The 14,255-nt window shown below is 47.7% G+C and overlaps 1 protein-coding gene across 2 annotated transcripts in view; it reads right to left on the bottom strand.

Annotated features, from left to right (window-relative positions):
* CZIB (CXXC motif containing zinc binding protein) overlaps positions 1–14,255 on the bottom strand; it is a 189,142-nt gene that overhangs the window by 104,100 nt on the left and 70,787 nt on the right. Inside the window, exons 1-2 of one of the 2 annotated variants that reach the window (XM_069642171.1) lie at positions 5,654–5,701; positions 4,371–4,427 (exon numbers count right to left, since the gene is read on the bottom strand). In XM_069642171.1, the coding sequence (XP_069498272.1) occupies positions 4,371–4,427; positions 5,654–5,686 (90 nt within the window). In that variant the 5' untranslated portion in view covers positions 5,687–5,701. Of the gene's footprint in view, positions 1–4,370; positions 4,428–5,653; positions 5,702–14,255 lie in introns of those variants that run through there. The other variant, XM_069642170.1, reaches the window with a different exon arrangement.

Below are 14,255 nucleotides of genomic sequence, written 5' to 3'. Positions count from 1 at the left end.
GCTGCAAGCCTGACGAACATCCCCTGCTCTGCCTTAACTCCCTCTTCCTCCATAGGTCTTTTGAACTCTCATTCCGGTTGTAATAAATCTCATCTTATTCTTCACACTTTTTTCGACTTAAGCCTAAAGGTCCTGTGTCTAACTGAAACCTCTTACCCTCTGACTCGGCTACTATTGCTGCTCTTACCTCATCCCATACAGTACTTTGTCACAGTCCCCATTCGTTGGATAAACGTAGAGGTATTGGCCCCCTCTACCCTTGCTCCCACACTATCCTCACCTTTTACGCTCCCGTCCTTTGAATATCACGTCTGTCATTTCATGATTCCCATGCCTATTGCTTTCCTGATCATTTACCACCCTCCTGGTCCTCCAACCTCCTTTTGAGGAGACTGACTCCCTTCTTTCCTCCTTAACACCACTAGTCTCCCAGTTGTTCCTACTTGGGGGATTTCAACCTTCATCTTGCCTCTACCCACCTCACATTCCCACTTGTTTTTCCCTCTCATGCAGTCATATCTTCTTCAATACTCAACTCCTCCATCGCAATTCTCTGGCTCATTCCTTGATCTTATCTTTGTGTCCCATCTTTCATCATCCTTGGTTTCAATTTCTCCCTTTCCTTATTCTTGTCACTCCCTTCTCTACTTTTTATTTACGCCTTCTTCTTCACCTCCACCTTTAGCCTCATTCCTATCTTCAACGTGATACCCATCAGTTCCACCCTTCTAACTTTCTTCATTTCTTTTCATCAGTATGTCCCTGCTTTCTGATTCTGCCCAACTATCGTCCGACACTGCCTCTTCGTCTCTTAAATCTGCCCTTCTTTCTTCAGTAGATCATCTACACCCGTCCCATCCATTCCCTTCAAACGTACTCAAATCTCCACAGCCTTGGATTTCCTCTGACCTTCGTCTACTTCACTCTACCCTCCATGCATCCATTGGGGCGTTAAGGCTAGTAGTTAAGACCAACAGTTCATCTTTTTCTGGCGCTGCAGATTCTGTATATCGTTCCTGGGCACTTCAGCTGTCCTATTCAATCAGAGAGGCTAGTGGAGGCTCCAACCCGATCATACAATCGGGCTTAGAGATTAAGGTTTTCACCTGCCTCTTTCAACAAGAAAGTCCCCACTCGATCAAAAAACTTTCCATCTTGTCATTTACCATCGCGGATAATTTATCATACGTAAATATGTCCCACGATTTCATTAACAGTTCCTTCTTAGATGGGGCGGTTTTGTCTTTCCATTTCTGAGCTAGCACTAACCTTCCAGCTCTCAAAATGGCTTCAACAATTTTTGGGAACCTGGAGGTTTCGGAATCAACAGGTGGGACACCTAACAAAACCTCAAGAGGGCACAAAGCTGGAGTCACACCGACCAGATCTTTGATCCAACGTAGGACTTCGGTCCAGTATACCTGAACAGCCGGACTCTCCCACCACATATGGTACCACGTTCCCCGCGGTCCACAATCCCTTGGGCAGAATGGGGAGGATGACCACAAATATTTTGTACAGTCTCACAAGGGGCAAGTGCCAAAATGAAGGATTTTAAAATTGTGTTCCATGGCTGACGTGTACAGGTTGCCAGCAAACATTAACTATAGTTTGTTTATTTATATCTTCCCCCAGGTATCGTCCGTTATCTCTTCCCCTGCCCTTGTCTCCCAGCTTTGCCTGAAATTCAGCCTCCCTTCCAGCTCAGCCATGATCAGTACCCTATAAAAAGTGTTCCCTTACTTGTTGTCAAGTCGCAAAGGATTTTCTCAAGGGGTACGAGTGCTCGGGAGGTGTCAACGTGCCACTTGGGGTCAGTCAAAATACCCTTTAGGTGTAGGTATTCAAGGACATACAAATTATCCGTTCCCAAGGCCTCTGACAGAGCTTCATACTCGATGAAGGAGTTCTCCCTGAACAGTTAGGCTACTCTCACCAGTCCCCCGTCTTACCACTGCTGCGTGTTTCTGAAGCCTTTTTTTCCCAGGACAAGCGGGGCACCCAACAACGAACTCGGGGGCGAAGGCCAGGAGGAGAGGAGCGAGTTTGCTTTGTTGTATTTCCACAGGCCCCATAGTACTGGGTAGGATGGGTTCTAATGTGAGGCTGTATCTCATTGGCACAGGTCCACAAAAAGTCCCTAATTTTTTTGGTTGGGTGCGTGTGTCCTCAATATAAGTCCAGTAGGTGCCCATGTCGTCCCGCAAGTGCTCCAACATGACTCGGAGCTGTGCTGCCCTATAAAATAATCTGAAGGCAGGTAGGCCAAAGCCCCCAAAGTCTCTGGGGAGAGTCAATGTGGCGTGTTTGATTCTAGGTCTCTTGACTTTCCATATAAAGTGATTCACCGTGGTTTGTAATTTCACAAAAAAGGTCTCTGGAAGGGGAGAGGGGATGGACGTGAATAAATATAGGAGTCGGGGAAGAATATTCATTTTCACTGACACAATTTGCCCAAACCGAGTGGGTGAGGGGGGGGGGGGGCCCAGAGCAGAAGGTCTAATCTTATTTCTTCTAGGATAGGAGTATAGTTAACCTCTACTAGTCTTGTCAGGTCTCTGGGGAGGCAAATTCCCAGGTATACGGAGGATGAGTCCTCAACTCTCATTACACATACTGTCTTCCTGCCTCTGGTCGCTGCGTCATCCGCCCCTATGGGCATCACACTAGATTTGGGGAGGTTGATTTTAAAGGCCCGATAAACCCGCCAAAGCACTGTATCTGGCTTAAGAGTTTGGGGAGAGATTCCGATTGATTTGTCAGTTAACAGAGGATATCGTCGGCAAACAGGGAGAGCTTGAAATCTACCTCACCACATTAAATTCCCGTAATCCCTTGGTTTTCCCTAATAGCGACTGCCAAGGGCTCCATGGCCAGGGCGTATAGCAAGGGGGTGATGGGGCAGCCCTGCCTTAAGAGATGAAGGGGGGACGGGGGAGGAGACAGTGCCGTTCACAGCCACTTTTGCTGTGGGGCTAATGTATAGTGTTGATATCCACCGCCTAAAGTTCATGCTGAACCCCATCTTCTGCAAGACTTTACCCATGTACTGCCACTCGACACGGTCAAAGGCCTTTTCTGAGTCTTGATATCAGATGGGCTCCTAGTCCCTTACATCTTACCTCATGCATTAGCATTATGGACTTTCTAATATTGTCTGCTCCCTGCCAACCCAGGATAACTCCGCACCTGATCCACATCATCTGATGACCTAGTCTGTTGGCCAAGAGTTTTGCCATTATTTTGACATCAGTGTTACATCAGTGTTCAGCGGGGAAATGGGTCTATAGAATTGGCACTGGGCAGGGTATTTCCCTTCATTTGGGATCACTACTATCAGTGCCGCCATCACAGACTGTGTGAGGGAGCCCGTCTCCAGGGCGTTGTTAAATAGTTTGGCCATGAATGGAGCCAGGGTGGAACGAAATCTTTTGTAGAAGGACACCGTAAAACCATCCTCCCCAGGGGTGGCACCCCTAACCCCCTTCATACCACTAATCGTGTCTATCACTACATGGGCGGTAATGGGAGCTTCCAGGGGTTCTGCCTTATCCACTGAGAGACACGGATTCTGAGAGAGTATAGAAACCGGTCTACATCTGTCCTCCTCATATTCTGAAGTGTAAAGTAAAAAAATTAACAGGCAATTGATAATAATAATAATAATAATCTTCTGTGCTACTTCCAGTCTATTGTTTCATCAGTGGGAAGAGGGAGAGGAGCATGTGTACTTACGGAGGGGGCAGATTACAGTATATTCCATTGGATCATATGACGAGTCAAGGTGACACAAGGTAAGTAAAGTCACATGCCAACAATCTTAATAAAGCCTCTTGCCGAGACGGCATCCACGCTGGAGTAGTGTCAAATGTAGCCATTCACAGTCCTAAACAGAGGTCCAGTTTTTGCCTAGTTTTCCATAACACTACTGCTGCCTGACATTCCTTATAACATATGAATGCTGTACTATAAAAAAAAGTTATTAAACAGTGATTTTGATACTTTAGAGCAACGCAATCCTTTTAGTTGGACATTTCCTGGACAACAATGGGAGGGAACTCCTATGGTACAGCAAAACAAGGATAACTTCGTAAATATGAGTTTCGCTCAGATATTTATTGATTTTGGCAAAACAAACTACTTTTGTCCAATTCGCATGATACTCATATATACCAAACTCCAAAAAATAAAACAAAACAAGTGAATGTGAATAAGAACCTGGCAGGAGAAGGTGGGAAGGGGGGGAAACAACATTCTACATATAATTTTTTTTAAAAACTACCCATAAGCAAAATGAACGCACACCAATTCTACCAAGAAAAGATTCTGAAAATCAATTGCCTGTTAAATTGAAGGCTGCAGGCACTTACCATCAATGTAATATACTGCCATCTTTCAGAGACCTCATTACAGTTTCCACATTTGAACTGAAATACAAAATAAGAGATTTGTGGCCCAAATAAATTCCAGTGAAGACATTTTATCATTTCAAAGATGTACACAGGAAAGACAATTTTAAAGGTTATGAGATGTGGTGGATCCTAGCAAGCAAGAATAACCTTACAAATGACTGCCCACCAAAGAACTAAAAGGTGATGCACTTGAATGCTAAAACTACACTTGGTAGAGTTTGATATCTAAGTGTTTGCAGGTTCGTAGTGTTAACAACAGGTGGTATTAAAATCCCCCAGTTTAATAGCACACAATCTACGGACCTTGAAAGGGTTAAAGAGGGGCCTCTGTCTTAGCAGGGTATGTGCCTTACAGGTTGGAGGCATTGAGGGCTTCACTCAGTTCCACCTGGTTATCCACAGGAACACTTGTGGAAGAAGCAAGGGCTGACCACATCCAAGACGGGAGGAGACTGCACTGTTGCATTCATAATAATGCTCCGGAAATGTGTGAACAAGTAGGGAATACAGGCTTAATACCTTTAGTTCCCACCATGTCTGCGCCACTCCTACTACCAAACCGAACTCCTCGGAGTACGAGCATAAAGCATTTACGAAATTAAAACATACCATTTACCATCGATTTCTTTCTGTTGAGTGTGGTTTGTAGGATGAGTAGATGTGGGTGTGTAGGATGAGTAGATGACATCCTTCTTAGCGGACATAGTTAGTTTGCTCAGTGCATACTGTTCTTTAGGTGTTGAGCTGTGCGTCAGAGTAGCATGATGGCTGGAAGGTGTGCAACATTGTGGGAGCCAAGAATTTAGTAAATGTGTCTAAAAAAGGTGCGAGTGAGGAGTAGGTTTCCAGATGTGTGGTTTATGATTGGAGTTGCTACGGCCTGGTTGTAGTGCACCCTAAGGTACAACCAACAGGTCTTAAAATAATTTAGGGCTAGGAGAGAGAGCCAGGTCTGCTATGAAATGAATGTTCCTGGAAAGCTGAAACTGCTCATGCATCATTTAAGGGGTCTCATATTATAAAACTGGTTTGGTGATTTGATAATCTACTACTACAATCGGATGTGTCTGCACAATCCACTTGTTTATTCTACTTGATATCTCTGAAGTGTTACGGTAAATGGAACCAAAAAACAATCAACTAAAGCACGAGATGCTGAAAAGCTGCACTTCAATTGTGCTGCATATAATTGAATTATATGGAGAAATATTGCACCAATAAAGCAAGTGAATAGGTTTTACCTCATGTAATGGACAGCATCCAACGTGAGACATGGAGACTGCTTCAACTTAAAGTGAAGCAGAGCCGGAATAATGCCTTGTTTTATTCCCATGTGCATATATTACCACGAAAGGGGTGTACCTGCGGGGCGCAGGTAGTGACTTGCTTCCATGACAGACGGCACACGAGAAACCTGCATTTACCACATATAAGCAACAGTACCAAATTGTATGATAAGCTTCACTTTAAAATGGAACATTCTACCTTTAGGAAAAACAAACAGTACAGTTGATACTTTGATGCAATAAAACAAAATATATATTGGAATCTACAAACAAGGAATGTCGGTAATGGGCAGAGCTGATATGGTCTTTCATCAATAATCACTTTGGCCCCATTAAGAGTCTGGGCCAAAATCGGCAGTAACTCTGTATTCCAACCTGGTGGAGGCACACACACCCCATTGGCAGTAATTCCGCCTGACTGAATTACCGCCGGAAACAGGGAAATCCAGCAATAATCCACAGAATTACTGTTACCGGCCAGTCATGTAGTTTTTTGCTACCGGTTTTCGGCTGAAAAACTAATTCGAAAAATATGGGGGGCAGAGGGTAAAGGAATATAAGGAGTGTGGGTAATCGGTAGTTAAAAAACTGTTAAGAGGGGATCGGGGGAACCACCCAAATTAAACAAATCTCCGGCAAATAAATCAGTGAAACTGGCGATAGGATGACATAAAACTGCTGGTATGACCCCAATCTAGCATCCCTGAAACGTGTGCAGAGTTACTGAACGGAAGTGGAAGACCTCCGGTTCATCCCCTGATAAACTGGCTTGTCGCCTGTTCCAAAGGCAATATCGCTTTTCTTTCCGCTCCAAGAAGAGGGCCCACATCCAAGCCCGCATCTCCGGAGCCACTAACAACACGGCTGATCTTTCTAAAAATCTGCAAGGAACTCGCCTATCCAACTGCCGTCTCCACCTCCCTGTTTCCTTCCCAGGCTCTCTGCACTGCGTTGGCCTCCCACTTCACATCTAAAACTCAGGACATCCTGTCCTCACTCTTCATCACCCCCACTCCCGCTCCCCCTTTCCTGGCTCCCTTGGCCTTCCTCTCCCCACCCCCCTCACTCTCCTTCCTCCTGCCCATAGCACCTGATGAGGTCTCTAAAGTCATCCGCTCTATGAAGTTCTCATCCAAACAGGTGCTGCCCTGCTCTTCTAGAACCGTTAAGGACAACATATCCTCTCTCGACCGGCTATTGCCAATTTCTGTAACCACTCCATCACTGGCTCTTTCCCTCTACCCCTCAAGTACTCTCCCTTGTGCACCCTCTACTAAAAGAGCCATCTGCTGACCCTTCTGCCCAGCTAACTATCGCCCCCATCTCCACCACTCCCTTCTTGTGTAAACTCCTGGAGAAGTTGGTCCCCCCCCCCAAACTGATTCTTCATACTGAACTCGTTGGTTGCCTCTATGACCACCAATCTGGATTCCGGCATCCAGAGGCATGGAAACTGCTCTCCTGAACACCCATGACGATATGCTCGCAAACCTTGACTAACTCTCCAGCTGTCCTCATCCTCCTTGATCTCTCCTCTGCCTTCGACACAGTCAACTATTCTATCCTCATAAAACGGCTCTGTGATACCCTTGGCATCAAAGTGCGGACACTGGATTAGCCGACCTGCCTCACTAACCGCCCCTCCCAGATGCAGCTGTGGCCTTTCTCCTCCACCACATCACTCTCCACCTGTGCCGTTCTACAAGGCTCCATACTTTCGCCATGGCTCTTCAACATCTATCTTGCCCTCTAGCTCACCTTATCTCCACGGTCTCTCCTCATTTCCAGTGTTATGCTGACAACATCAAACACTTTTCCAAGCAGAGAGCAGGCGGGCAGGTCTCTCTCTTCAGCTGGTTCCTCTTTTTGGCACAGCCTCCCTGCCCCTCTCAGACTTGAGACCTACCTACTTAAGTTCTGGAAACATCTCAAGCTCTGCTTTTCTCTCCCTCTTTCCTGCTTTCCCTCCCCTGCTAATCACCCCACTGCCGTTGGCACTGGCGGCCTAGACTTCATGCATCTCAGAAGTTACCAGGCCCCTGCCCGTCCACACCAGCACTGCCCCTGTTGGCCCACAACTAGGCGGCTGTGAACCCCACCCGGGGATTCCTCCACCCTTGCACTTTGCCAGCGTCTCCCCATTCCCGCCACCCCTCGGCACTTCCCTCCCGGGCTCTCACTAGCACTTGTCCTAACTCGCTCCCTTCCAACCCTCCCCCATCTCCTCCACTTCTCTTCACTGCACTTGCACGTCTGAATGTAACAAGGCCCAGTAGGACCACGATTGTATATTACTGTCTTTTAACATTATTATTTACTCCCCTTGTTCCCCTCCCCACTTGGTCTTGTTGCGCCTGGAAACACTATTTTGTTGTGTAGGCGCCTAACAAATGCTCAATAAATGAATAAATAAATAAATAAATAAATAAAAGGAAGCCCGGTGGCCGGCATTTTGACTAACGGAATCCACTGAAAATCACCATTAAGGGATTGCCATCCAAGCCTACAACACACTCCAAACATGTCCTCAGGCAAAGGGAAGTTGCCAGAAATGCAGCTCAGAAAGTCAAAATTCAGTGAGCAGGAGCTCTCTGTGCTGGGGGAGGTGGTGGTGACTAATGCAGATGAGCTATATGGGCCACACCACAGAAAGACGTCCCCCGGGTGTTAGGAAGAAACCTGTGCAGTTCCCTTAGGGGACACTGCAAAAGATTTAGGACTACAGGTGTTAGCAGTAAACCCACTTGGTAGCAGTCTGTACCACCCAGATTTACCTGGTAGCTGTGGCTGAGCAGTCAGACTTCCCTCAAGAAGAGTTAGGCAGTATGCAAAGTATACACAATAGGCACTCAGACACGATAATACAAACAAACACTGACCAGAGCTTTGGTATCAAAGTATATAATTATTTATTTAAAAACACACTGTTTGAAACACTCCAGCACTCTTATTGTAAAATATTCTAAACAAAGTTACTATTGTAATATATACAACCCTTATACCTTATCAGATAAGTCTTAGTTAACACCACTTATTTCCATACAGAGGTGAGCGCTTAACTATAGATGGCACTCCAATAAGTTTATCAAAAAGGAAGGGAAAAAGACAGAATATGGAAATGTACGCCACTCTAAGATTTAGGAACACTATTAGCAAGGCAGAAGAGCAAAAGTCACTTGTGAGCCAAAGTCCATAGGCTGGGCCCACTCTTAGAGAGAGCAGAGCACAAATGTGCCCAAGATCACACAGTTACACTAGGCTTAGAAAGTCTTGCAGGGAGTTCAAAAAGAGTTTAGAGAGGCTCAGAAAAGTTTAGTCAGGGTGTCCCAGGCTAACCCAGGTTCGAAAGCCGGGGGCTAAATCTACCCCGTACAGTCGGTGGCAAGGGAAGCCAGGCGGGACACGGTTCCTTAAGCGGGAAGGATCCTCCAGCGGTGGCAGTTGTTCCTGGCAGTGAGTGCAAGTCTCGTCGTCGTCCAGGGGAAGAGAAGGTCTCGACTTGGAGGAAAGATGAAGGTCGTTGCACTGCCAGGGAAGAAACCAGCCGCAGAGTTTTCCGGTTAATGGTAATATCCTTTAATTCGCGGTCGTGGTAAAACGTGGTATCCCGGTTGCCGGGGTGCTTGGCACAGGCAAGACAGCCACGAGATACGTCGGGAAGGCGAAAAGACGGTGAAACTGGTTATCCCCACCAGTCAAAGGAAGAAGACTCTCCGGCGGGAGATCTCCTCTGTCGTTGGGAAAAGTGGTGAGACGGTCCAGCAGGGCTCTACCGATGGTGTCGTCGTGGTCGGTCGGCTCAGCTTCTCCCTCGTTGGATTCTTAGGTCCTGTGGCGACTTCTGAAGTTCCAGTCCCCAAAGCCCTGCTTTTATGCAGAAAACCCCCATTCACTCAGCCTAGCTGTCATTCAAACATGCTAAGTGGTGAGCCGGCCGGGCCAATCAGGACGGAGTGCGACTTGAGTTGCCTAGGCAACTCAGTCCAGGGTGCCTAAATCCCCCTCCACCCCTCCTAAGTACCCCAGACAGAGTGGCACCACTTTGGAGGGCTTCTCTGGAGAAGCCCGCCAAAAAGTGGAACAAAGGGCTCGACTTGGGTTGGAGTCACAGAAGAGAACACAAGCGCCATTTTAGAACCGGGTTTTGGCAAAAAATACCAACCGGAGAATTAATATTAATTAAATAAACCGTCGGTATGTTCGAGGCTATCGTAATTAAATAATTAAAGATAGTAGCCCCGAACAATGGGAAAATCCCATAGAGAAATATTCGCGGTTGAATATAAAAAGTAGTATCAACTGCCACCAGCCAAAACTCAATCAGGGGGGACGGAGACGTGCCCCCTCGACTTACAGACCCCGGGGAAACTGAATTGCCCCAGCCAGTACGTCCACAATATGATGGTTTGTACTGGTTCTGTTCAGAATTTAAGACTAGTAAAGTCAATGGTGACTTTACAGGCCCTGGGAGACAGTAGTCAGTTCCAGGGTATGGAGTCTATACTGGGGAGTCACTATGACACCCCTGTGTTACTGCACTGAGGGTGCTGTGTAACACACATCACAAAAACACATGAAGCCCTATGGAGTAAAAGACCCCATAGCCCATTAAACACATCTAGAGTCAAAGAAACACACTCAAATCATGCCCAAGAGTGAGGGTAAAAGAGTCTCACTCTTGGCAGGAGAAACAAATAAACCCCAAAAATCCAGCAAAGCTGCTGGGGGACTCACTAGGTTAGGAAATTCAGCCTAAACAGAGAATTATCCCTAACACTGGGCGCAAGACTGCCATATGGTCCGGAATTAGTGACAAGATGGCCGCCATGGGAAACCACCCACGGGACAGCGACAAAATAAGGAGGCGGTGGATCGACCTGAGAAGCAGGGTGCATATGCTCGTGAACACCCACTGCAGGGACACAGCGGCCACAGGTGGAGGCAATGTGGCACCACTACAGCTCACACCGGGTGAGGAGAGGATTGAAAGCATCCTCCACATGGTGGGCCATGAGGGCGTGGGTACGGCGGATCCGGAAGACAGCTGCCAGGAAGATTCTGATAAGTGGATCATGTCCCACATGCACAACAACTACAATGGAATGGAAGCAGACATGCTTGCAGTCACCCAGCCAATGCAAAAACAACAAACTAAACACCTTGGTACAGTACATCAATGGGCTTGTTAGGCGTGAACCTCATCTAAGACGCACCATTTGTAAGGACGTGGCCCACATGTAGGACATACAGAACAACCATAGCACAGTAAGAACCATGGACATTCACCTATTTACAAGGTATACAGCCGCCACCTTGTGGCAACAAGTCCAACATCTTTGTAACATAACATCCGCCAAAGAGCCGCCACACACTGCACAAATGGCATACATGAAACAGCTGCAGATGTCTGGGTCAAACACCCACGAGAACACTATAAAGCAGTAGCGGGAAGGCCTCAGATAAGAGTGCCTCCCAATGAAAGTCACACAAACACTGCTATGGCTAGCAGGGCATCCTAACATTACAGAAAAAGAGTATAATCATGAAATAATGTACCAGCCCTACATTGACACACATTCCCTTGCACAGTCCCCAAGTACATGCCAACACCGACCAGGCTAGGCACACATACCCAACACCTGAGAAACACACAGAAACATGATGTCACCGATTCCATCAAACTGCCTGTCACATGAAGCTGGCCACCCTGGGGTGATGTGTCACTGTGACCCCACTGCACATTGCGTACACTGCATGCACACCCCAATACCAACTAACAAGTAAAATTGATGCATGTCTGTTGGGGGACAGTAAACAGTGCAAGACACCCAGAACCCCATGGAGGACACCAGTGAGACCGGCACACGTGGAAAACCAAGTGCAGGGAATGCAGCAAGGCATGTCACACCCATGGAGGACATTCCCCAGAAAGAGACCTCCATGCAGCTCACACCTCTGGGGACACAGGCACACCAGCCACCGTTGTGGAAGTGGAACAGCACTCCACTGTGGACACCAGCACCTGACACTGGCAACCCTGGCTCCTCCTCTCAAGCTTCCCCTGTAAGAGAGATGTTCCAGAGATCACCCCCCCTCTCCGGTCACTCGCCCATGCAGTACTCTCCCCCCCCCTTGTCTTCTCGTTATGCCCATCATTGGCTCAATATGGAGGACACAGTTCCACAGGCAGTGGACAACAACATGCCTGGTGAGCAGGTGTCTGGCTGCCATGGAAGGCCCCACCATGCATCATCAAGGCCAGTGCAACAACACACCATGGATGACATTTGGGAGGAGCTCAGGCAGATGGAATGCCGTCAGAATGCGATTGAGCGTATGGTTGTGCAGCAACAGCCTGACGCACGGGCACTGCATGACGTAGTGCTCAATGCCTCCAGTACCAAGAACTGCAAGCACCACCCTCATGAGCCGAAGGGTACAGGAGTTGCGTGAACAAATGTTAGCAACCAATGAGAACATCTCCAGGGCCACCACACTCACCCTGCTATCATTCTGGGTGTGGGGGAGGGCATCATGTTGGGATAAGGGAGGGGGAAGAGTATCATGTTGGGGATGTTTTACACTTGAGCAACAAATGGTAGTTGACTTAGAGCTATGCTGGAACATCTTTTCTTGTGTGAAAGTGATTCCTACTGTACATGCCAATGCACAAAGGTGAGCAGCATGTGTATATCTTTTTGAACATCAATTATTGCATTACAATTTTTGTCACACCAGACGTCCATCCCTTCCCTATTCCCGATCACTGTCAGTCAGCACTGCACCTGGAGGCAGTGTGTCTTTGTCTCCTTGTTGTGTAATGTCCTCAGCATGCCACAGACATTAAAATGTGTCCATCCTTCTCTGGCCTGTGCTTCAAGGCCTCTCCGGTTCAGTGTAGACACCCAGAACATCACTTTATCAGGCAATATATCCGCTCTAGGCACAGCCTGGTCCTGACGTATGCATTATTGTAGGCCGCCTCATGTGGCATACGTGGATTGTACACAGGTGCCGTTAGCCATGGTAGCTGGGGGTATCCAGTGTCAACTGCAAGGTTTGAGAAACCTGAAGGTGTTGTCACGACCCTCGCCCAAAACCCCCTCTGGCAAACCCATTGGCCAGGCATAGTCAGGACTCGGGCCTCTAGAGCCTGGCATCCTCTTCAAAAGCCTTCATGGGACCAGTCCTGTCGCCTATGGCGCCAGGCTCATACACCATGAAAAAGGATGTGCTTGGGAACTACCTCATTGTATTGTCAGCCAACATGGAGGCATCCACATAGCTTGGTTCCTAAGAACCAAGCTATGCGGTCTAGTGTTTTGGGTGTGGTAGCCTAGGGACTACTTTACCTGGACTATTTTGCTGGGGCTATTTAAACCACACCCGAGCAAGACAACATGCTTCGCGTTACTTTGCAGCTTGCAACGTGACGCTCACCGTGTCCAGCTATTTCCTCGAACCTCGGAGAAGCAGAACATGCAAGGAGACAAAAGGAATATCATTAGTAGCAGCATCTTACCTGCAGTCTTCATCTTTTAACACTCGCAGCTACTGAGAACAGCTTCCTCGAATTTGCACGCATCCCGGACAGAACGACCTGAAAGAGGAAGATAGAGGCAACATTAAAGAAAGCAGTAGAGACATTTCCAAATTACGAACTGCTCTAAAGGTTTACCTGGCTGGTCGCCTCTCGGCTGGCACCACTCCGGACATTCCACTCGCGCTGAATAACACCTCGACCTACAAGGAAGGAAAACATAGGTTAGCAAAGGCAAGACTTCGCAGCACTGCGCGTAGCGCTTACTTACTGCGTCATAGCGCTCTTAATGCGCCATCATTTACCAGCGGGCCTCAACCAAGCCAGTTCGCCGCGCTGAAGCTCTGCATACCTAAGGGAGAAAAAAGAGGCATTTTAAACAAAGGAAGGCATGCAGGATAGCAACAAAACTAAAGAAAAGCAATAAGACCTACCTGAACAATATCAAACGGGCTGGCGTCAGTGAAGTAACTGGACCGCACTCGCCCATGAAAGACAACACGCCCCTGCAAAGAAGGAAGGACGGAGAGCACGCCTAATTCTACCACAAGGCAGAAGCTTCCCCGCAGACCACATCAGGGCAAAGCTGAGAAGCATACCAGCGAGTAACCCAGCTGGGTGGCGTCCCTGTGGATACAAGGTGAGCGTAACAGGTGTCTCCATGACTAGTCCCTGCGGAACTGTCATCCAGGTGGCCAGGACACAGCCATCGCTGTTGGATCCAGTTCCTGGGGTGGACCAGTGAGGAAGAATCACCTGGATGGGGGTCCTCTGGGAGTGGGACACTGATTGGTGAGGCGCGGTATCCCCCTTTCTATAAATCCTTTTCCCATCCTACCATGTAGGATACTCAAGACACTCTAACCCCCTCCCCCTTTCCGACACGAACACTTTTGCACACAATGAAAGACAATGGACGAACACCAGAGCCGTTTACCTGACATGTACCAACACAAGGGTCAGGAAAGGTCAGGCAATTGACCAAAATCACACACACCTGACAGCCCTTTCCCTTCC

The sequence above is a fragment of the Ambystoma mexicanum genome, chromosome 1q (assembly GCF_040938575.1).
Source record: "Ambystoma mexicanum isolate Mex_15411 chromosome 1q, UKY_AmexF1_1, whole genome shotgun sequence".
Classification (NCBI taxonomy): domain Eukaryota; kingdom Metazoa; phylum Chordata; class Amphibia; order Caudata; family Ambystomatidae; genus Ambystoma; species Ambystoma mexicanum.
This window is presented reverse-complemented; position numbering and strand designations above follow the sequence as displayed.